Below are 23,507 nucleotides of genomic sequence, written 5' to 3' on the forward strand. Positions count from 1 at the left end.
AACAAAATGCTTCTAGATCTCAGACTTAAAGTCCACAGTGAGAACACAGGCCGACGACGCGACCGCAAAGGATCATGGTCCATGTAGTTCAGGAGCCGACTGAACATTCTTATCTTGTTCACACTGTGGTCAAACACAGTCGGTAAAAATATGAACCGTTGTCATGTTCCTCTAGTCTGATTCGTGAGTCGGTTTCACTTGGTGTAAACCGTGTGACCTGCAGCATTAGGATTCGTTCATTTGACAGGAGGCGGGGACTTTTTTATTGAACCAGGCGCTGCTGTTTGGTCGAGACGTTTGTAATGATCCACTAATCCTACGTTTGATTTTCTTCTGACTCCCACTGGGACCTCAGATTTGACTCGATGTCCGAGCTCGGACTCGGAAAACCTCACCACGACACGACTCCCAAACCCACAGACACAGAAACAGACGAAGTAAAGTCGTTCAGTGACTGAAACTCATTTAAACCCCAAAGTCCAAACACAATGAAAACACTTCATATTTGCACGTCACAGTGGGCAGAGCCGTCTTGACCTCTGACTCGGAATCCTTACTCGGTCGACTTTTTCTGTCACCAAGTTCTGATTCCCAGGAAAAGCGCTGTGTCACGCCTGTTGCCAGGCAACTTCCTTGGAAAACTGATTCAGAAGGAAAATGGAAGGCAGGGTGACTCATGGATCTGTCAGGGCCGACTGGTGTATGAAGCTTTTCCCAAATCCCGTAGGAAGAACAACAATAACGTCTTTCCTCTTGATAAATTCACCAAACATTCTCTTTGTTCCGACTTTAAATCCGCGTTGATCTGGGGAGTCATTGCCAACACAGAACGTCTGTCTCTTCTCTGATTGGCTGGTGCTCGAACTCACACTTCCAAGGTTTTTGTAAATCGTCTAGTGTTTTGTGATTCCTCACCTCGAGCTGGAGAGAAATGAAACTGTGTCCTTGTGTCCTCGAGTATAAAGACGTGGGACGGCGGCGTGAGACTCTGAGCGCAGTTTTAGAGGTTTGAGTAAAACTTGGTGTTTCTGTGGTGTTTGTGTTTCAGCGATGGACTCGTCTGAGAGCAGCGAGCTCGGCGCCCCCGGCAACATGCTGAAGACGCTGGACCCCATCCTCATCACCATCATCGCCATGTCGGCGCTGGGCGTGTGCGTGGGCGCCGTCTGCGGCGTGGTGCTGTACTGCGCCTGCGCTCAGGGCGGCCTCAGCGACAGGAACCTCTCCGCCCTCGAGAACTACAACTTCGAACTGGTGGACGGCGTCAAGCTCAAGAAGGACAAACTCGCCGCACAGAGCAACTACAGCGAGGCGTGAGGGCGGGGGGCGGGGCCGCGGCCTCCGGGACCAATCGGGGAGACGAGGGCGGAACCGCGGGCTCTAAGGACCAATCGGAGGAAAGAGGGAGGGGCCGCGGGCTCAAGGACCAATCAGAGGGAGGAGAGAGTCTGCGGCTCCGTGGGCCAATCAGAGAGCAGGACAGAGCGAGGTGCGGTGCCGCGTTAAGGACAGCAGGGGGCGCTTTCTCTTCTCAGGAGCGGCACCGCAGGAGCTGCAGGGGGCGCTGTTCACAACAACACTCAAACTGTACGGGCCGAAAGGACGACCTCAGTGTACGCGCCGGGGGGACGGACGCTGCGCTGGGATTGGTCAAAAAAGAGGCCACCGGCATTTTGAAAGTTCGCTCCGGCGTTCCGGAGGTTCGCTCCGGCGTTCCGGAGGTTCGCTCCGGCGTTCCGGAGGTTCGCTCCGGCGTTGGTTTTGTGGGACGTGACGTGTCCCTCTCACCGATTGTTTCACTGTTTTGTTCGATGCTAAGATTGTAAGGGCCGGAGGGACGAGCTGCTGCAGGACTAAACCAGGACTAAACCAGGACTAAACTAGTACTCAAGACTAAACCAGGGCTAAACCAGGACTACACCAGGACTGTCCCACCTGTCCCCGCCCCCTGCGTCCCTTAGCCCCGCCCCCCTCGGCCCTCGTCCCTCCGGCCTGTACTAGCTCGGTGTCTGTGTTTGTCTCTCGCTGCTGTTCACGACGACACACTTTCAGTTTAAAACACTTCGATAAAGTTTGTGTTTTATTTTGAAACGAAGGAACCTGATTCTGTGTGTGTGTGTGTGTGTGTGTGTGTGTGTGTGTGTGTGTGTGTGTGTGTGTGTGTGTGTGTGTCTGTGTGTGTGTGTGTGTGTGTGTGTGTGTGTGTGTCTGTGTGTGTGTGTGTGTGTGTGTGTGTGTGTCTGTGTGTGTGTGTGTGTGTGTGTGTGTGTGTGTGTGTGTGTGTGTGTGTGTGTGTGTGTGTGTGTGTGTGTGTGTGTGTGTGTGTGTGTGTGTGTGTGTGTGTGTCTGTGTGTGTGTGTGTGTGTGTGTGTGTGTGTGTGTGTGTGTGTGTGTGTGTGTATCGAAACAAGATCCTCGTTTTTCGCAAATATCGATACTAAAAATGTGTTGGACCTGGTTTAGTCCTGGTTTAGACCTGGTCCCAGTCTCAGTCCTGGTCTGCTCCCGGTCTAGTCTGGTCCCAGTCTTGGTCTCAGTCCCGGGCTGGTCTGGTCCTGGTCTGGTCTTGGCCTCAGTCCTGGTTTGCTCCCGGTCTGGTCCCGGACCTGGTTTAGTCCTGATTTAGACCTGGTTTAGATCTGGATCACAGAGGGATTACACAGATAGAAGGAGTCATGGACCAGGACTAAACCAGGACTAAACCAGGACTAAACCAGATCTAAACCAGGTTCACACAGACGTAAAGACTCATGGAAACAGAAAATAAAGTTTTATCATTTAAAGTGTAAAATCACAGGAAATCGTCTAAAGAAAGAGTTTTATTTTCATCGTGAGATCAGAATCGGTATCGAGTATCGAGTGTGTGTGTGTTGTGTGTGTGTGTGTGTGTGTGTCTGTTGTGTGTGTGTGTGTGTGTGTGTGTGTGTGTGTGTGTTTGTGTGTGTGTGTGTGTGTGTGTGTGTGTGTGTGTTGTGTGTGTGTGTGTGTGTGTTTGTGTTGGATCAGTGTTTCTTCTTCACTCAGTGCCTTTGGTTTCTGCCTTTTGTTTGTGCTTCATCACACACCAGGGTCCTACAGCCCGAACCAGGACTAAACCTGGACTAAACCAGAACTAAACCAGGTCTAAACCAGGACTAAACCAGGACTGAACCAGGACTGAACCAGATTGACAGGTCTCGTGCTCGTTACAGACTCTGGGACAAAAGTAAAGATTAAATTCATGAAATAAAGATTGTTTTTTTGCCACATGAGATTATGACTAAACCAGGACTAAACCAGGACTAAACCAGGACTAAACCAGGTCTGGACCAGGACTAAACCAGGACTAAACCAGGACTAAACCAGGACCAGGTCTGGACCAGGTCTGGGTCTGGATCCGGACTCGTAGGGCCCTGGCTCGTTCTTGTACATAAGTTGAATATTGTGTTTTATGAAGAAACTCTGAGCCGCAGCGTCTCCTCTGTCCAGACGGACTCTCGCTCTGCTCCACCTCGTGATGTCATCGAGTGGGAGGTTTCAAAGTGAGCAGCTCCTTGTTCCTGTAGTGAAACGATCCATAATGATTCTAGTGAAGGTGTGTGGAGTTTAATCTGTGGGTCGTTGGTTTTTCAAAATAAAACCAAAAAGAAGAAAATGAAAAAAAAAAAAAAAATTTTCTTCAATGAAAAAAAACAAAAGGTAAAACTGATAATTCGTTTTTTTTTAAGTTTTGAAATTTGTGTTTAAATGAAAAATGGAAAAAAAAAAAAAAACAGATAACGGACTGAACTAGAACTAAGACAGGACTAAAACAAGGACTAAACCGTTTTCAGTCCCGGTCCTCAGTCCTGGTCCCGGTCCCAGCCTCCAGTCTCAGTCCCGGTCTTAGTCCAGGTTTGGTTCCAGTCTGGTCCTGGTCTCAGTCCTGGTCTCAGTCCTGGTCTCAGGTCTGGTCTGGTCCTGGTCTGGTCCTGGTCTGGTCCCGGTCTGGTCCCGGTCTGGTCCTGGTCTCAGTCCTGGTCTGGTCCTGGTCTGGTCCTGGTCTGGTCCTAGTCCAGTCCTGTCTGGTCCCGGTCTGGTCTGTCAGTCCTGGTCTGGTCCCGGTCTGGTCCTGGTCTGGTCCTGGTCTGGTCCTAGTCTCAGTCCTGGTCTGGTCCTGGTCTGGTCCTGGTCTCAGTCCTGGTCTCAGTCCTGGTCTGGTCCCGGTCTGGTCCTGGTCTGGTCCTAGTCTCAGTCCTGGTCTGGTCCTGGTCTGGTCCTGGTCTGGTCCTGGTCCTGGTCTGGTCTGGTTCAGTCCTTTATCTGTTTTTTCATTTTCTTATTTTTGATTTTATTTTGAAAAACAAACTTACAACAGACGGGTTGACTTTAAAAACAGAACGGAGCACTTCCTGTATCACCACACGATGACATCACGAGGTGGAGCGGAACGTTTTCACAGGGTCGTACTTTTTATATCGAACATTTCAGCTTCGAAAGACGGAAAAAAGAAAGAAAAACCTGTAAATAAATAAAGAGAGATTTTTACCTCAGTATTCTGTTCTGTTTAAGAGTTCAGGTCCGTCGCCGCGGCAACAGGAAGCTCCTCCCCCGTCTCCGTGGCGACGGGGAGGAGGCTGCGGTCGCCGTGGAGACGGGGCGGAGGCTGCGGCCCGGAGCTGTTGCACTGATTGTATTTAAATGTTTTTATAAAAAGAGTCGGAGGAGGAGCCGGAGTCGAGTTCGTGTTTGATAAAAGTTTTTTATTCTGATCTTGTAGATTTGAGATTCATATTTGCAGAAATGTTTTTGTAACGTCTCGAAACCGAAACGAAAAAGGACGAGATCAGACGAGGAATCACAAGGGTCATTCGTTTTTCAAAATAAAACCAAAAATAAGAAAATGAAAAAAAAAAAAAACTTCATTATTTGTCTCCAAAACCAAAATGAAAAAAAAAAAAAGATTTTTTTTTTTTTTTAGTTTTCAATTTTGTTTTTAAATGAAAAATGAAAAAAAAAAAAAAAAAAAAAAAACAGAGAAGGAACTGAACCACATCTGAACCAGGTCCGGGACCAAACCGGAACGAGACCAAGGACTTAGACCAGGACTTAGACCGGGACTTAGACCAGGACTTAGACTGGGACCAGACTGGGACCAGAATGTGATTGAAACCGGGACTGAGATCAGGACCAGGACCAAGTCTGAGACCAGGAACCAGCACTGGGACTGGGACCAAACCAGGACTGAAAATGGTTCAGTCCATTTTTCATTTAAAAACAAAATCAAAAACTGAAAAAATCAAATCTTTATCTGTTTTTTTATTTTGATTTTGCAGACAAATAATGAAGAAAATTGTTGATTTTTTTTCTTTCATTTTCTTATTTTTGGTTTTATTTTGAAAAACAAATTAAGGAACGACACCCAGATTTTTATTTCCAATATTTAATTTAAAGTTTATATTAAAAAAACAATTTCAGTTCGTATTTCAATTTTGAAATTTAGATTTTTTTTGATATTTTATTCTCTTCCAGCAGCAGAACTTGAAATAAAACAGAGAAAATAAAATCTAAAAATTAAATTAAAAACACCGAGACAGTTTTTTGATTGGTGTTATTGAAATGAACTTAAATTAAATATTGTAAATAGAGGTCGAAATCTATTTTTTTAAATATATGAATACAAAAAAATTTAATAAACTGTTTTCACATTTTTTTGTTTTTTGTTTTGATTGAAATTCAAAATAACAAATGGAACGTCGTGTCTCATTTTTCTTCTCAGATAAAAAACTAAAAACACAAAATCTCACTGAAAAACTCAAATTTCGCCTCATTTTTGGAGTTAAAACTTTAAAAACTAAACTAAAACATTTTGAACAGTTTAATTAGAACAGAATTTGAATTGTAATTTGAATGATTCTGACTCGTGTTTCGCTGCTGATTCGTCCTTTTTCGGTTTCTCGTTTGTAAAATCTGAAGTGTGGTTTGTGTTTGTTGCCACGGTGACGAGGAGAGGCCTTTTACACACACACAGACGCACACACACACACACACACACACACACACACACTCAGACTCACCCGTGTTTTAAATGTTTGGAGAGTTTTCTGGTTCTGTGTCTCATCACTGACGCCACATTCCAAAGAAACGCAGAAATAAATGTTTTCAGAAAAACTCTCACTGGTCACGACTGGTTCTTCTGTAAAAACTCAGTGGAGCAGGAAGTGTCTGGCCCAAGGACACAACACGACGGCCTGGTCTGTTGTGTGTGTGTGTGTGTGTGTGTGTGTGTGTGTGTGTGTGTGTGTGTGTGTGTGTGTGTGTGTGTGTGTGTGTGTGTGTGTGTTGTGTGTGTGTGTGTGTGTGTGTGTGTGTGTGTGTTGTGTGTGTGTGTGTGTGTGTGTGTGTGTGTGTGTGTGTGTGTGTGTGTGTGTGTGTGTGTGTGTGTGTGTGTGTGTGTGTGTGTGTGTGTGTGTGTGTGTGTGTGTGTGTGTGTGTGTGTGTGTGTGTGTGTTGTGTGTGTGTGTGTGTGTGTGTGTGTGTGTGTGTGTGTGTGTGTGTGTGTGTGTGTGTGTGTGTGTGTGTGTGTGTGTGTTGTGTGTGTGTGTGTGTTGTGTGTGTGTGTGTGTGTGTGTGTGTGTGTGTGTGTGTGTGTGTGTGTGTGTGTGTTGTGTGTGTGTGTGTGTGTGTGTGTGTGTGTGTGTGTGTGTGTGTGTGTGTGTGTGTGTGTGTTTAACTCTGAGTTGTTGTTCCGTCTTCGTCCACACGGTGTCACTGTTCATTTTACAAACATCAACTCTGACACTTCACCACTTCTATCCTCCTCCTCTTCTCTGTCTAAACCAGGACTAAACCAGGTCTAAACCAGGTCTAAACCAGGAAACCAGGTCAAAACCAGGACTAAACCAGGACTAAACCAGGTCTAAACCAGGACTAAACCAGGTCTAAACCAGGACTAAACCAGGACTAAACCAGGTCTACTAAACCAGGTCTAAACCAGGTCTAAACCAGGTCTAAACCAGGACTAAAACCAGGTCTAAACCAGTCTAAACCAGGACTAAACCAGGTCTAAACCAGGTCTAAACCAGGACTAAACCAGGTCTAAACCAGGTCTAAACCAGGTCTAAACCAGGACTAAACCAGGTCTAAACCAGGTCTAAACCAGGACTAAACCAGGTCTAAACCAGGACTAAACCAGGTCTAAACCAGGACTAAACCAGGACTAAACCAGGTCTAAACCAGGTCTAAACCAGGTCTAAACCAGGACTAAACCAGGACTAAACCAGGACTAAACCAGGACTAAAACCAGGACTAAACCAGGTCTAAACCAGGTCTAAACCAGGTCTAAACCAGGACTAAACCAGGACTAAACCAGGTCTAAACCAGGACTAAAACCAGGTAAAACCCAGGACTAAACCAGGACTAAACCAGGACTAAACCAGGTCTAAACCAGGACTAAACCAGGTCTAAACCAGGACTAAACCAGGACTAAACCAGGACTAAACCAGGACTAAACCAGGACTAAACCAGGACTAAACCAGGTCTAAACCAGGACTAAACCAGGACTAAACCAGGACTAAACCAGGTCTAAACCAGGCTAAACCAGGACTAAACCAGGACTAAACCAGGACTAAACCAGGACTAAACCAGGTCTAAACCAGGACTAAACCAGGACTAAAACCAGGTCTAAACCAGGTCTAAACCAGGACTAAACCAGGTCTAAACCAGGACTAAACCAGGTCTAAACCAGGACTAAACCAGGTCTAAACCAGGTCTAAACCAGGTCTAAACCAGGACTAAACCAGGACTAAACCAGGACTAAACCAGGACTAAACCAGGACTAAACCAGGTCTTGTCTTGTCATTTAAATCAGTGTTCGTCCAGTACCAAGATGGCGTCTTTATTGACGTTTTGTTTAAACTTCACTCGTCTTTCCGACATCTTCTGTTCTATTTGATAAACTTCACCAGATTCAAAAAAAAATAGACAAAACTTTTAATAAAAACTTAAATACAAATATGTTCACTATGTTTTGGTGAAAAAATACTTTAACCTGTCACGTGCCACGGGAAATGTTACACAGTAGAGCTTTAATAACCCCGTAAATGAACTTTTCTAAATAAAAAATGTATCGATTGTTTGTTTTTTTTTTTTTAAATCTTCACGAGTAAAACACGTGATCGTGAGAGGTGTTACTATTCACGCGTCTACCTTTAATTTGCACCGGATGCCCGTTCGCTGCTCTCGCCGGGACCTCCGGAGTGGGCGGGGTCTGCAGCAGAACAAGAGATCCGCTCAAATGAGTCACTGAAGTCCGACTCCTCCGACAAAAACACACGTCCGGGGCTTTATTTTACTCACAAACCTCCTCCGGACTCACCTGGACTCACCTGGACTCACCTGGGCCACGTTAGACGCTTAAAAAGTTCATTTAAAACGCGTTTCTGCGAGTTTTTGGTGCGTTGTTTTTTGTTTTTTTTTTCTTACAGCGAAGCGTCCGCGAAAACTGGACATCACTGGAGTTTTTCTGGAGTTTTAAAACCCAAATGTCGGACTGAAACACGGAAAAAATCACAAAAGGTAAGAGCGATTTTTTAACGTAATTTCCTTCCGTTTATGGTCCGTGATTTCAGCGCGAGGCGGAAAACAAAGAGCGAAGCGGCGCAGGAGGAATGCGTGTCCTCGGGCTAAAGTTTGGGTGTGGGGGAAAGTAGCGGCGAAAAAGCGGCAGATTTACGATAAAAAATGTCGTTATTTACGGTTCGGCGCGTCTTAAACACGCGTCTGAACGTCCCCGAGTCACTGTCACGTTCGGACCCCGGCGTTTATTTGAATAATAGAACCGAGTCGAGTCCGTGTCTGGAAGTAGGCCACGAAAATGACCCAGTGACTTCACCTAAACGTGTTAAGGACCAATTACTTCATTTAATCGCACGAAACCGACATTCTAAACACGTTTTTTGGTGTTTTTTATCGGTTTTCGGCGTCAAAACGTGCTGGTGTTTGACTTTAACGTCATTTTTAGCATGTTTTTAGGTTTTATTTCGTGTTTTTCTCGGTTTTTGGAGTAATTCGGAGTGACCATATGTTCTTGTTTAGGGGGGTGTCCCACTTTCTCTGTCCCGTGTCGAACAAATATTTACCGACGCCAGATTCCTGCAGTTTGGTCGGATTTATTTTTTATTTTTTTTTAAACGGCACATTTTTCACATTTTTGTTGTTTTATATTTATGTTTAAAGTTGTTAAGAGTTTTATTTGTGAGCAGGAGTCAAGAGTTTTTTTTTTTTTAGTTTTGGTTCAAGACAAAGTTCGTAAAGTTCGTGATAATTCTGTTTACTCACCGAGTGTTAAAATTTACACAAGTGGTTCTGTTTCCTGGATTAGTCCTGGTTTAGACCCGGTTTAGTCCCGGTTTAGTCCCGGTTTAGTCCCGGTTTAGTCCTGGTTTAGACCTGGTTTAGTCCTGGTTTAGTCCTGGTTTAGGGTTTAGTACCTGGTTTAGTCCCGGTTTAGACCCGGTTTAGTCCCGGTTTAGTCCTGGTTTAGTCCTGGTTTAGACCTGGTTTAGACCTGGTTTAGTCCTGGTTTAGTCCTGGTTTAACCTGGTTTAGTCCTGGTTTAATCCTGGTTTAGTCCTGGTTTAGTCCTGGTTTAGTCCTGGTTTAGTCCTGGTTTAGTCCTGGTTTAGTCCTGGTTTAGTCCTGGTTTAGTCCTGGTTTTAGACCTGGTTTAGTCCTGGTTTAGTCCTGGTTTAGTCCTGGTTTAGTCCTGGTTTTAGACCTGGTTTAGTCCTGGTTTAGTCCTGGTTTAGTCCTGGTTTAGTCCTGGTTTAGTCCTGGTTTGAGTAAAGTTCATTTGAGGAAACCACAAGTCTGAGTGTGACTTTTTCTGGAGAGTTTTTATCTTCAACAAATCCACTTTTTAATGAATTTCAGATGAATTATTCTTATTTTAAAACTTCACCTTAGACTTCGTTTTTTGTTTTAGTTTTTAACAAAAGTTTTTAACAACAAAACATTGAAAAATGAGAAAAAGTGAGAAGAACTTTCAGGAAACCACAAACTGCAGTTGTGTTTAACCACACACATGTTCACACGTGTCAGACCACATCTGGACCTGGACCAGGACCAGGACCTGGACCAGGACCTGGACCAGGACCAGGCCTCTCCAAGTCTGCCCCAGTCCTGCTCCAGTCCTGTTTCAGTCCTGTTTCAGTCCTGGTCTAGTCCTGGTCTAGTCCTGGTCTAGTCCTGGTCTAGTCCTGGTCTAGTCCTGGTCTTCTTCAGGTCCTGTAGTCCATAAACTGTGGTCTGAGGTCCAGCCGTGGTTTATATCTGGTCTCGTTCTGGTCTAATCCCGGTTTAACCCTGGTCTTGGTCTGGTCTCGGTCTGGTCTGGTCTTGGTCTGGTCTTGGTCTGGTCTTGGTCTGGTCTCTGTAGTCCATAAACGTTGGTCTTAAGTCCAGACCACAGCGGTTGACCTCAGCTCTTTGGGTTTGGCTTTTCTCCTGAAACTTAAGCAGGAGTAGAGTCAAGAACGAGACCGGGCCGAAGTCCTCGTGTAGTCCTGGTTTTAGTCCTGGTTTTAGTCCTGGTTTTGGTCCTGGTTCAGTTCTGGCTCCTTGTAGTCCTTAGTCCTGGTCTAGTTCTGGTTTAGTCTCTTTAGGGAAACACTTGATCTATTTTTAAAGTGAAATATTTCAACATAAAGTTCAGACTAAAGGCAAAAGGAACCTCCCAGACAGCATCATAAAGCTTTACTGTGGGACTTTCCGTCTGCTTGTCTCCATGGAGATGTTCTCAGTGTAACTTTAACTCCGGCTGCAGTGATGAATCGAGGAAGTGTGACGAGTCCAGGACAGGAAATACCTCAACTGAACTACAGTGATTAACCTCATGTTTACAAGTGTCAGACCGTCTGGACCCGACCCAGTCCTGGTCTGGTCCCACATCTGGTCCCACATCTAGTCCCAGTCTGGTCCCACATCTAGTCCCACATCTAGTCCCACATCTAGTCCCCATCTAGTCCCACATCTAGTCCCACATCTAGTCCCACATCTAGTCCCACATCTAGTCTGTCCCAGTCCCACATCTAGTCCCGGTCTAGTCCCACATCTAGTCCTGCTCTAGTCCTGCTATAGTCCTGGTCTAGTCCCAGTCTTTGGTCTGTTTTGTAGTGTTTTTTAATGTTGTTTTTTTTGTGTGTGTGTGTGTGTTTTTAGTGTTTTTAGTTTTTTTTGTGTGTTTTTAGTGTGATTTTTAGTGTTTTTCATGTGTTTTTAGTGTGTTTTTGTAGTGTGTTTTTAGTATTTTTTGTGTTTTTAGCATATTTCTTTGGTGTCATTTTTAGTGTGTGTTTTTTTTTTTTACTGTTTTGTGTGATTTTAATTTGTTTCTTAGTATGATTTTAGTGTGTTTTTGTTGTTTCTTTGGTGTCATTTTAAGTGTGTTTTTAATGTGATTGTTAGTGTGTTTTTAGTGTATTTCTTAGTGTGATTTTTAGTTTACACTGTGTTTTTAGTGTTTCTTTGTCTATTTTTAGTGTGATTTTTAGTGTGTTCTTGGCGTGAGTTTGGAGTGTTTTTAGTGTGTTTTTGGCGTGAGTTTGGAGTGTTTTTAGTGTGTTCTTGGCGTGTTCTTGGCGTGAGTTTGGAGTGTTTTTAGTGTGTTTTTGGTGTGAGTTTGGATTGTTTTTAGTGTGATTGTTAGCGTGTTTTTAGTGTGTTTTTAGTGTGTTTTTGGTGTGAGTTTGGAGTGTTTTTAGTGTGTTTTTGGTGTGAGTTTGGAGTGTTTTTAGTGTGATAGTGTGTTTTTAGTGTGTTCTTGGTGTGTTTTTAGTGTGTTTTTAGTGTGTTCTTGGTGTGAGTTTGGAGTGTTTTTAGTGTGTTCTTGGTGTGAGTTTGGAGTGTTTTTAGTGTGATTGTTAGTGTGATTGTTAGTGTGTTTTTGGTGTGTTTTTAGTGTGTCTTTGGTGTGTTTTGGTGTGAGTTTGGAGTGTTTTTAGTGTGTTTTTAGTGTGTTTTTGGAGTGTTTTTAGTGTGTTTTTAGTGTGTTTTTGGTGTGTTTTTGGTGAGTGTTTTTAGTGTGTTTTTGTGGTGTTTTTTGGAGTGTTTTTAGTGTGTTTTTGGTGTGTTTTTTTAGTGTGTTTTTAGTGTGTTTTTGGTGTGAGTTTGGAGTGTTTTTAGTGTGTTTTTTTTGGAGTGTTTTTGGAGTGTGTTTTAGTGTGTTTTTGTGGTGTTCTTGTGTTGTGCGTGCGGGACGTGGAGGTGTTGGTGAACAGGTCTGTGCTTGTTCAGAGCCTCGCCTCATAACTTCACTTCAGCCGAAGAGACACAGGAGCCAAGAGGACGACCCGAGCACACACCTGAACACACACCTGAACACACCTGAACCCGAGCACACACCTGAACACACACCTGAACACACACCTGAACCCGAGACACACCTGAACACACACCTGAACACACACCTGAACACACACCTGAACACACAACACACCTGAACACACACCTGAACCCGAGCACACACCTGAACCCACACACCTGAACCCGAGCACACACCTGAACCCGAGCACACACCTGAACCCGAGCACACACCTGAACCCGAGCACACACCTGAACACACACCTGAACACACACCTGAACACACCTGAGCACACACCTGAACACGAGCACACACCTGAACACAAGGACCCGAGCACACACCTGAACACAAGAACCCGAGCACACACCTGAACACGAGACACACACCGAGCACACACCTGAACACGACGACCCGAGCACACACCTGAACACGACGACCCGAGCACACACCTGAACACGACGACCCGAGCACACACCTGAACACGACGACCCGAGCACACACCTGAACACGAGAACACGAGCACACACACACTGAACACGAGGAGGACCCGAGCACACACCTGAACACGACGACCCGTACACACCTGAACACACGACCCGAGCACACACCTGAACACGAGGACCCGAGCACACACCTGAACACGAGGAGGACCCGAGCACACACCTGAACACGAGGAGGACCCGAGCACACACCTGAACACGAGGAGGACCCGAGCACACACCTGAACACGAGAGGACCCGAGCACACACCTGAACACAGACCCGAGCACACACCTGAACACGACGACCCGAGCGTTGACTCCTGACAGACTCTTTAAACTCATCGTTGAGTCATGGGAGGGCATCTGACTCTAGTGTTGTTACTCGTAGCCTAAAAACTCGGACTTGAGTGCATTTGGTCTCGGTCTCGTCTCGGTCTCGTCTCGGTCTTGGGACCCTACGGTCTCGGTCTCGTCTCGGTCTTGTCTTGATCTTGTCTCGATCTTGTCTCGGTTTTGTCTTGGTCTCGGTCTCGTCTCGGTCTTGTCTCGGTCTTGGGACTCTGTGGTCTTGGTCTTGTCTCGGTCTTGTCTCGGTCTCATCTCGGTCTTGTCTTGGTCTTGGGACTCTGTGGTCTCGGTCTTGTCTCGGTCTTGTCTCGGTCTCGTCTCGGTCTTGTCTCGATCTTGTCTCGGTTTTGTCTTGGTCTCGGTCTCGTCTCGGTCTTGTCTCGGTCTTGGGACTCTGTGGTCTCGGTCTTGTCTCAGTCGTGGGACCCTGTGGACTCGGTCTTGTCTTGATCTTGTCTCGGTCTTGTCTCGTTTGTCTCGGTCTCATCTCGGTCTTGTCTCGGTCTTGTCTCAGTCGTGGGACCCTGTGGACTCGGTCTTGTCTCGGTCTTGTCTCGGTCTTGTCTCGGTCTCGTCTCAGTCTCGTCTCGGTTTTGCCTTGGTCTCGGTCTTGTCTTGGTCTTGCCCTGGTCTTGGGACTCTTGTGGTCTCAGTCTTGTCTCGGTCTTGTCTCGGTTTTTGTCTTGGTCTCGGTCTTGTCTTGGTCTTGTCTCGGTCTTGGACTCTGTGGTCTTGGTCTTGTCTCGGTCTTGTCTCGGTTTTGTCTTGGTCTCGGTCTGTCTCGGTCTGTCTCAGTCTTGTCTCGGTCTCGGTCTTCTCGGTCTTGCCTGGTCTTGGGACTCTCTCACCTTCGTCTCGGTCTCGTCTCGGTCTCACCTTCGTCTCGGTCTGGTCTCGGTCTTGGTCTCGGTCTTGTCTCGGTCTCGGTCTCATCTCGGTCTTGCCTTGGTCTTGGGACCCTGTGGTCTCGGTCTCGTCTCGGTCTCGTCTCGGTCTCACCTTCGTCTCGGTCTCGTCTCGGTCTCACCTTCGTCTCGGTCTGTCTCGGTCTCAGGACCCTCAGAGGTCTTGGACTGGTCTTGGTCTTGATTAGTTCACTCTTGATGACATCACTGACTCTCAGGGAGGAGGGGGCGGGGTCAGGGAGGGGCGGGGTCAGGGGGTCAGGGAGGGGGCGGGGTCAGTGAGGAGGGGGCGGGGTCAGTGAGGAGGGGGCGGGGTCAGGGGGGTTTTTGTATTTTGTTTGTTCCAGTGTGAGTCACTTCCTCTGAGAGAAACGAGAACAAGACGAGGAAGAGAAAGAATGAAAAGAGAGAGAAAAGAGAGAAGTGACGGAAGAGAAGAGAGAGAGAGAACGAGAAGAGGAGAGGAGGAGAGGAGGAGGAGGAGGAGGAGGAGGAGGAGTGAGTCAGATCCTGGGTGAGGTCACTGAGTTCCAGATAAGACCCTGATTCAGTCTGGACCAACAAGACCTGACGTCTGCTCCTGTCTCTGCTGCCTGCCTGCTCCTGCCTGCTCCTGTCTGCCCCTGTCTGCTCCTGTCTGCTCTGCTGCTCCTGCCTGCCTCCTGCCCTGCTCCTGCCTGCTCCTGTCTGCTCCTGTCTGCTCCTGTCTGCTCCTGTCTGCTCTGCCTGCTCTGCTGCTCCCTGCCTCTGTCTGCCTGCTCCTGTCTGCTCCTGTCTGCTCTGTCTGCTCCTGCCTGCCCCTGTCTGTCTCCTGTCTGCTCCTGTCTGCTCCTGCCTGCCCTGTCTGTCTGCTCCTGTCTGCTCCTGTCTGCTCCCTGTCTGCTCTGTCCTGTCTGCCTCCTGCCTCTGTCTGTCTGCTCCTGTCTGCTCCTGTCTGCTCCTGTCTGCCCTGTCCCTGCCTGCTCTGCTCCTGCTCCTGCCTGTCTGCCTGTCTGCTCCTGTTCTCTGCTCCTGCTGCTGCCTGTCTGCTGCTGCTCGCCTGCTCCTGTCTGCTCCTGTCTGTCTGCCCTGCTGTCCCTGTCTGCTCCTGCTGCTCCTGTCTGCTCCTGCCTGCTCCTGCCTGCTCTGCCTGTCTGTCTGTCTGCTGTCCTGCTCCTGTCTGCTCCTGTCTGCTCCTGTCTGCTCCTGTCTGCTCCTGTCTGCTCCTGTCTGCTCCTGCTGCTCTGCTGCCTGCTGCTCTGTCTGCTCCTGCCTGCTCCTGTCTGCTCCTGTCTGCTCCTGCCTGCTCCTGTCTGCTGTCTCCTCCTGTCTGCTCCTGCCTGCTCCTGTCTGCTCCTGTCTGCTCCTGCCTGCTCCTGTCTGCTCCTGTCTGCTCCTGTCTGCTCCTGTCTGCTCCTGTCTGCAGATCATTTTAAATCCCCAAACTTCACGATTTCAGACGTAAAATAAACGCGTCCGTCGTCCTTTTGTGCCGGTCTCCCGCTCACCGTTTGTTGTTTGTTTCCATGGAGACGTTGTTGCTTTACCCGCAATGTTCCACAGTGCAGCATTAAACATCTCTGTCCCCGCAGGGAGTTACTAGAGAATTATTCAAGTTTGATCATGATTTGAGTAAAACTACCTGCTGCACTTCAAAAAAGACAAACGCTGAAAATAAGAAACAAAATGTAAAATTAAATTAAGGTGAGTTTAATACAGTTTCACAGTGTTTTATTTTAGCAAAAAAACACAGTTGTAGGGAGTATTATCTGTTACATAAGGGTGAGTTGTTGTACAGTTGTAGGGAGTATTATCTGTGACATAAGGTGAGTTGTTGTACAGTTGTAGGGAGTATTATCTGTGACATAAGGGTGAGTTGTTGTACAGTTGTAGGGAGTATTATCTGTGACATAAGGGTGAGTTGTTGTACAGTTGTAGGGAGTATTATCTGTGACATAAGGGTGAGTTGTTGTACAGTTGTAGGGAGTATTATCTGTGACATAAGGGTGAGTTGTTGTACAGTTGTAGGGAGTATTATCTGTCATTTTTTCCCCATTTTTTTCAAAATAAAACTGAAAAAACCTTTGTTTTTTTTTTTTTTTTTTTATAGAAAAAAAATATATGTATATTGTTTGTGTGTTTTGTGTTTTTGTGATGTTTTGTGTCATGTTGTTGTGATGTTTTTTGTCATGTTGTGTGATGTTTGTGTGATGTTTATGTGATGTTTGTGCCATGTTTTTGTGTGGTTTTTTGTGATGTTTTTGTCATGTTTTTTGTGATGTTTGTGTGTTGTTTTTGTGATGTTTTTGTCATGTTTGTGTGTGTTTTTTGTCATGTTTGTGTGTCATGTTTGTGTGATGTTTATGTGATGTTTGTGCCATGTTTTTGTGTGGTTTTTGTGATGTTTTTGTCATGTTTTTGTCATGTTTGTGTGATGTTTGTGTGTCATGTTTGTGTGTTGTTTTTGTGTCATGTTTGTGTGTTGTTTTTGTGATGTTTTTGTGATGTTTGTGTGTCATGTTTGTGTGATGTTTTTTGTGTTTGTGTGATGTTTGTGTGTCGTTTTTGTGATGTTTGTGTCATGTTTGTGTCATGTTTGTGTGTCGTTTTTGTGATGTTTGTGTCATGTTTGTGTGATGTTTGTGTGTCGTTTTTGTCATGTTTGTGTCATGTTTTTGTCATGTTTGTGTCATGTTTGTGTGATGTTTGTGTGATGTTTATGTGATGTTTGTGTGTGGTTTTTGTGATGTTTGTGTCATGTTTTGTGTCATGTTTTTGTCATGTTTGTGTCATGTTTGTGTCATGTTTGTGTCATGTTTGTGTCATGTTTGTGTCATGTTTGTGTGTCATGTTTGTGTCATGTTTGTGTGTGTGATGTTTTTGTCATGTTTTTGTCATGTTTGTGTCATGTTTTTGTCATGTTTGTGTGTCATGTTTGTGTGATGTTTGTGTGATGTTTTTGTGTCATGTTTTGTCATGTTTTTGTGTCATGTTTTGTCATGTTTTTGTCATGTTTGTGTCATGTTTGTGTCATGTTTGTCATGTTGTGTGTCATGTTTGTGTGATGTTTGTGTGTCGTTTGTGTCATGTTTGTGTCATGTTTGTGTGATGTTTTTGTCATGTTTTTGTCATGTTTTTGTCATGTTTGTTTTTGTCATGTTTTTGTCATGTTTGTGTCATGTTTTTGTCATGTTTGTGTGTCATGTTTGTGTGATGTTTGTGTGATGTTTTTTGTCATGTTTTGTCATGTTGTGTGATGTTTGTGTGATGTTTGTGTGATGTTTGTGTGTCATGTTTGTGTCATGTTTGTGTGATGTTTGTGTGATGTTTGTGTGATGTTTGTGTGATGTTTGTGTGATGTTTGTGTGATGTTTGTGTGATGTTTGTGTGTCATGTTTGTGTCATGTTTGTGTCATGTTTGTGTCATGTTTGTGTGATGTTTGTGTGATGTTTGTGTGATGTTTGTGTGTGTTTTTTGTTCCAGATGTGGCTGACGTTGGTGTGTGCGTCTGCGGTTCTGCTCCTCAGACCCTCGGCGGCTCAGAAAGGTTCGTCCTGACTTCATGTTCCAGATTCAACTCAGATGTTTGAGTTTAGTTTCATTTCACAGACGTCACGAAAAAAACTACAAAACAACAGTCACCAGTCTGCGATTCATTATCCACCATTTTAAATTTAGACCTGGTTTAGACCTGGTTTAGACCTGGTTTAGACCTGGTTTAGACCTGGTTTAGTCCTGGTTTAGTCCTGGTTTAGACCTGGTTTAGACCTGGTTTAGTCCTGGTTTAGACCTGGTTTAGGTCCTGGTTTAGTCCTGGTTTAGACCTGGTAGTCCTGGTTTAGTCCTGGTTTAGTCCTGGTTTAGACCTGGTTTAGTCCTGGTTTAGTCCTGGTTTAGACCTGGTTTAGTCCTGGTTTAGTCCTGGTTTAGATCCTGGTTCAGTCTGATGTGTTTCCTCTTTGTTCCAGCAGAGGGCAGTATTTGTCTTAAGGCCAATGCTCAGTCGTGTGGAGAGTGTATCCAGGTGTCGGAGGCGTGCGGCTGGTGCACGGACGAGGTAAAAACAACAAAACATCTCCAAATGTCACCAAAACATCTCCAAAACATCTCCAAACATCTCCAAAACATCTCCAAACATCTCCAAAACATCTCCAAAACATCTCCAAAACATCTCCAGACATCTCCAAAACATCTCCAAACATCTCCAAAAACATCTCCAAACATCTCCAAACATCTCCAAACATCTCAAAACATCTCCAAAACATCTCCAGACATCTCCAAAACATCTCCAAAACATCTCCAAACATCTCCAAAATCTCCAAACATCTCCAAAACATCTCCAAAACATCTCCAAAAATCTCCAGAACATCTCCAGACATCTCCAAACATCTCCAGACATCTCCAAAAACATCTCCAAAATCTCCAAAAACATCTCCAGACATCTCCAGACATCTCCATCTCCAGAATCTCCAGACATCTCCAAAACATCTCCAGACATCTCCAAAACATCTCCAAAACATCTCCAGAACATCTCCAGACATCTCCATCTCCAGAATCTCCAAAACATCTCCAGACACTCCAAAACATCTCCAAACATCCTCAACAAAAACATCTCCAAACATCTCATCTCCAAAACATCTCCAAAACATCCCAGAACATCTCCAGAACATCTCCAAAAACATCTCCAGACATCTCCAAAACATCTCCAAAACATCTCCAAACATCTCCAAAACATCCCAAAACCATCTCCAGACATCTCCAAAACATCTCCAAAACTCTCCAAAACATCTCCAAAAATCGACATCTCCAAAACATCCCCAAAACATCTCCAGACATCTTCAAAACATCTCCCAAAAATCTCCAGACATCTCCAAAAATCTCCAGACATCTCCAAACATCTCCAAACATCTCCAAAACATCAGACATCTCCAAAACATCTCCAAAACATCTCCAAAACATCTCCAAAACATCTCCAGACATCTCCAAAACATCTCCAAAACATCTCCAGACATCTCCAAAACATCTCCAACATCTCCAAACATCTCCCAGACATCAAAACATCTCCAAAATCTTCCAGACATCTCCAAAACATCTCCAAAAACATCTCCAAAATCTCCATCTCCAAAACATCTCCAAAACATCTCCAAAAACATCTCCAGACATCTCCAACATCTTCTCCATCTCCAAAACATCTCTCCACATCTCAAAACATCTCCAAAACATCTGACAAAACATCTCCAAAACATCTCCAAAACATCTCCATCTCCAAACATCTCCACATCTCCAGACATCTCCAAAACATCATCAAAACATCTCCAGACATCTCCAAAACATCTCCAAAACATCTCCAAAACATCTCCAGACATCTCCAAAACATCTCCAAAACATCTCCAAAATCTCCAAAACATCTCCAGACATCTCCAAAACATCTCCAGACATCTCCAAAACATCTCCAGACATCTCCAAAACATCTCCAAAACATCTCCCAAAACATCTCCAAACATCTCCAAAACATCTCCAAAACATCTCCAAAACATCTCCAAAACATCTCCAAAACATCTCCAAAACATCTCCAAACATCTCCAAAACATCTCCAGACATCTCCAAAACATCTCCAAAACATCTCCAGACATCTCCAAAACATCTCCAAAACATCTCCAAACATCTCCAGCTCCAAAACATCTCCAAAACATCTCCAAAACATCCAGACATCTCCAAAACATCTCCAAAACATCTCCAGACATCTCCAAAACATCTCCAAAACATCTCCAAAACATCTCCAGACATCTCCAAAACATCTCCAAAACATCTCCAAAACATCTCCAAAACATCTCCAAAACATCTCCAGACATCTCCAAAACATCTCCAAAACATCTCCAAAACATCCCCAAAACATCTCCAAAACTCCATCTCCAGACATCTCCATCTCCAGAACATCTCCAAAAACATCTCCAAAACATCTCCAAACATCTCCAGAACATCTCCAAAACATCTCCAAAACATCTCCAGAACATCTCCAAAACATCTCCAGACATCTCCAAAACATCTCCAGACAAAAACATCTCCAGACATCTCCAAAACATCTCCAAAACATCTCCAAAACATCTCCAGACATCTCCAAAACATCTCCAAAACATCTCCAACATCTCCAGACATCTCCAACATCTCCAAAACATCTCCAAAACATCTCCAGACATCTCCAAAACATCTCCAAAACATCTCCAAAACATCTCCAGACATCTCCAAAACATCTCCAAAACATCTCCAAAACATCTCCAACATCTCCAAAACATCTCCAAAACATCTCCAAACACAAAACATCTCCAAACATCTCCAAACATCTCCAAAACATCTCCAAAACATCTCCAAAACATCTCCAAAACATCTCCAAAACATCTCCAGACATCTCCAGACATCTCCAGACATCTCCAAAACATCTCCAAAACATCATCTCCAGAAACATCTCCAAAACATCTCCAACATCATCTCCAGACTCCAAACATCATCTCCAGAAACATCTCCAAAACATCTCCAAAACATCTCCAGACATCTCCAGAACATTCTCCAAAACATCTCCAAACATCTCCAAAACATCTCCACTCTCCAGATCATCTCCAAGACATCTCCAACATCTCCAAAAAAACATCTCCAACATCTCCAGACATCTCCAACATCTCCAAAATCTCCAAAACATCTCCAGACATCTCCAAAACATCTCCAGAACATCTCCAGACATCTCCAAACATCTCCAAAACATCTCCAAAAATCTCCAAACATCTCCAAAACATCTCCAAAACATCTCCAGACATCTCCAAAACATCTCCAAAACATCTCCAAAACATCTCCAAAACATCTCCAGACATCTCCAAAACATCTCCAGACATCAAAAACATCTCCAGACATCTCCAAAACATCTCCAGACATCTCCAAAACATCTCCAGACATCTCCAAAACATCTCCAAAACATCTCCAGACATCATCTCCAGACATCTCCAGACATCTCCAAAACATCTCCAAAATCTCCAAAACAATCTCCAAAACAAAAACATCTCCAGACATCTCCAAGACATCTCCAAAACATCTCCAAAAAAACATCTCCAAAAAACATCTCCCAAAACATCTCCAAAACATCGAACATCTCCAAAAACATCTCCAAAACATCTCCAAAACATCCCCAAAACATCTCCAGACATCTTCAAAACATCTCCAAAACATCTCCAGACATCACCAGACATCTCCAGACATCTCCAGACATCTCCAAAACATCTCCAAAACATCCCCAAAACATCTCCAGACATCTCCAGACATCTCCAAAACATCTCCAATCTCCAAACATCTCCAAAACAAAACATCTCCAAGACATCTCCAAAACATCTCCAAAACATCTCCAGACATCTCCAAAACATCTCCAAAACATCTCCAAACATCTCCCAAAACTCCAAACATCTCCAAACATCTCCAAAACATCTCCAGACATCTCCAAACATCTCCAAAACATCTCCAAACATCTCCAAATCTCCAGACATCTCTTCTCAAAACATCTCCAAAACATCTCCCATCTCCACATCTCAGACATCTCCAAATCTCCAAAACATCTCCAAAACAATCCCAGACATCTCCAAAACATCTCCAAAACATCTCCAAAACATCTCCAAAACATCTCCAGACATCTCCAAAACATCTCCAGACATCTCCAAAACATCTCCAAACATCTCCAGACATCTCCAAAACATCTCCAGACATCTCCAAAACATCTCCAAAACATCTCCAAAACATCCAAAACATCTCCAAAACATCTCCAGACATCTCCAAAACATCTCCAAAACATCTCCAGAAACATCTCCAAAACATCTCTCTCCAAACATCTCCAACATCTCCAAAAACAATCTCCAGACATCTCCAGACATCTCCAGAACATCTCCAAAACATCTCCAAACATCTCCAGACATCTCCAAAACATCTCCAGACATCTCCAGACATCTCCAAAACATCTCCAGACATCTCCAAAACATCTCCAAAACATCTCCAAACATCTCCAAAACATCTCCAAAAAATCTCCAGACATCTCCAGACATCTCCAGACATCTCCAGACATCTCCAAAACATCTCCAGACATCTCCAAAACATCTCCAAAACATCTCCAAAACATCTCCAGACATCTCCAAAACATCTCCAGACATCTCCAAAACATCTCCAACATCTTCAAAAACATCAACAAAAACATCTCCAAAAAATCTCAAAACATCTCCAAAACTCCAAAACATCTCCAGACATCTCCAACATCTCCAAAACATCCTCCATCTCCAGCATCTCCAAAACAAATCTCCAGACATCTCCAGACATCTCCAAAACATCTCCAAAACATCTCCAGTCTCCAAAACATCTCCAAAAACATCTCCAGACATCTCCAGAATAAATCTTAAAAATCTTCTCGTCCTGTGGTTTGAGGCTCTGCAGTCGTGTCCTGAAACGGTTTCTCAGATTCGTTTAAAGCTGCATTGTGTAACTTTTCCGGTGGAAGGTCCTTCAGATGCTTTTCTCCGTGGAGACTAGAACGTTTCGCAGTGGAGACCAAACCACAGTCAGAAGGTTTCTCTCCAAAACCTCGTGCTGCAGTTGAAGCTCAGATTTCGGTCTTGGGTTTCTTCCGTGGCTCTTGACCCTTTTGTTTTTCCTTCAGAGTTTCCTGAGCGTCGGCGAAGCCAAGTCGACCCGATGCGACGACCTGCAGTCCCTCGCCCAACGCAAGTGTCCTCCTGAGAAGATCGAGAACCCGCGAGGGAGCACCAGAGTCGACAAGGACCAACCGGTGACCAACCGCAAGAAGGACTCCACCGAGAAACTGAAGCCCGAGCAGATCACCCAGATCCAGCCGCAGAAGCTCACGCTCACCCTCAGATCTGGTACGAGGTCTGGACCTGGTCTAGACCGGGTTTAGGGTTTTAGTCCTGGTTTAGACCTGGTTTGGTCCTGGTTTGGTCCTGGTTTAGACCTGGTTTGGTTTGGTCCTGGTTTTGTCCTGGTTTTGGTCCTGGTTTGGTCCTGGTTTGGTCCTGGTTTGGTCCTGGTTTGGTTGGTAGGTCCCTGGTTTGTTCCCTGGTTTAGTCCTGGTTTAGTCCTGACCTGGTTTAGGTCCTGGTTTAGTCCTGGTTCCTGGTTTAGACCTGGTTTAGTCTGGTTTTAGAACCTGGTTTGGTCCTGGTTTTAGTCCTGGTTTAGTCCTGGTTTAGTCCTGGTTTAGTCCTGGTTTAGACCTGGTTTAGACCTGGTTTAGAGTCCTGGTTTAGGTTTAGTCCTGGTTTTCCTGGTTTAGACCTGGTTTAGACCTGGTTTAGTCCTGGTTTAGTCCTGGTTTAGTCCTGGTTTAGTCCTGGTTACCTGGTTTAGACCTGGTTTAGTCCTGGTTTTAGTCCTGGTTTAGTCCTGGTTTTAGTCCTGGTTTAGACCTGGTTTAGTCCTGGTTTAGTCCTGGTT

General features: G+C 44.8%; 2 protein-coding genes across 2 annotated transcripts in view; both read left to right on the forward strand.

Moving 5' to 3' along the window:
• LOC129408397 (neuropilin-1a-like) overlaps positions 1-2,930 on the forward strand; it is a 5,722-nt gene extending 2,792 nt beyond the window's left edge. Inside the window, exon 3 of the mRNA XM_055152005.1 lies at positions 1,049-2,930. Within this exon, the coding sequence (XP_055007980.1) occupies positions 1,051-1,317 (267 nt within the window). The 5' untranslated portion in view covers positions 1,049-1,050 and the 3' untranslated portion in view covers positions 1,318-2,930. The remainder of the gene's footprint in view (positions 1-1,048) is intronic.
• Positions 2,931-8,225: 5,295 nt separating this feature from the next.
• LOC129408281 (integrin beta-1-like) overlaps positions 8,226-23,507 on the forward strand; it is a 25,345-nt gene continuing 10,063 nt past the window's right edge. Inside the window, exons 1-4 of the mRNA XM_055151425.1 lie at positions 8,226-8,535; positions 17,517-17,580; positions 18,002-18,090; positions 22,714-22,936. Of these exons, the coding sequence (XP_055007400.1) occupies positions 17,517-17,580; positions 18,002-18,090; positions 22,714-22,936 (376 nt within the window). The 5' untranslated portion in view covers positions 8,226-8,535. The remainder of the gene's footprint in view (positions 8,536-17,516; positions 17,581-18,001; positions 18,091-22,713; positions 22,937-23,507) is intronic.

The sequence above is a fragment of the Boleophthalmus pectinirostris genome, unplaced genomic scaffold, assembly GCF_026225935.1.
Source record: "Boleophthalmus pectinirostris isolate CB_2022bp ecotype Guang Dong unplaced genomic scaffold, ASM2622593v1 HiC_scaffold_16, whole genome shotgun sequence".
Classification (NCBI taxonomy): domain Eukaryota; kingdom Metazoa; phylum Chordata; class Actinopteri; order Gobiiformes; family Gobiidae; genus Boleophthalmus; species Boleophthalmus pectinirostris.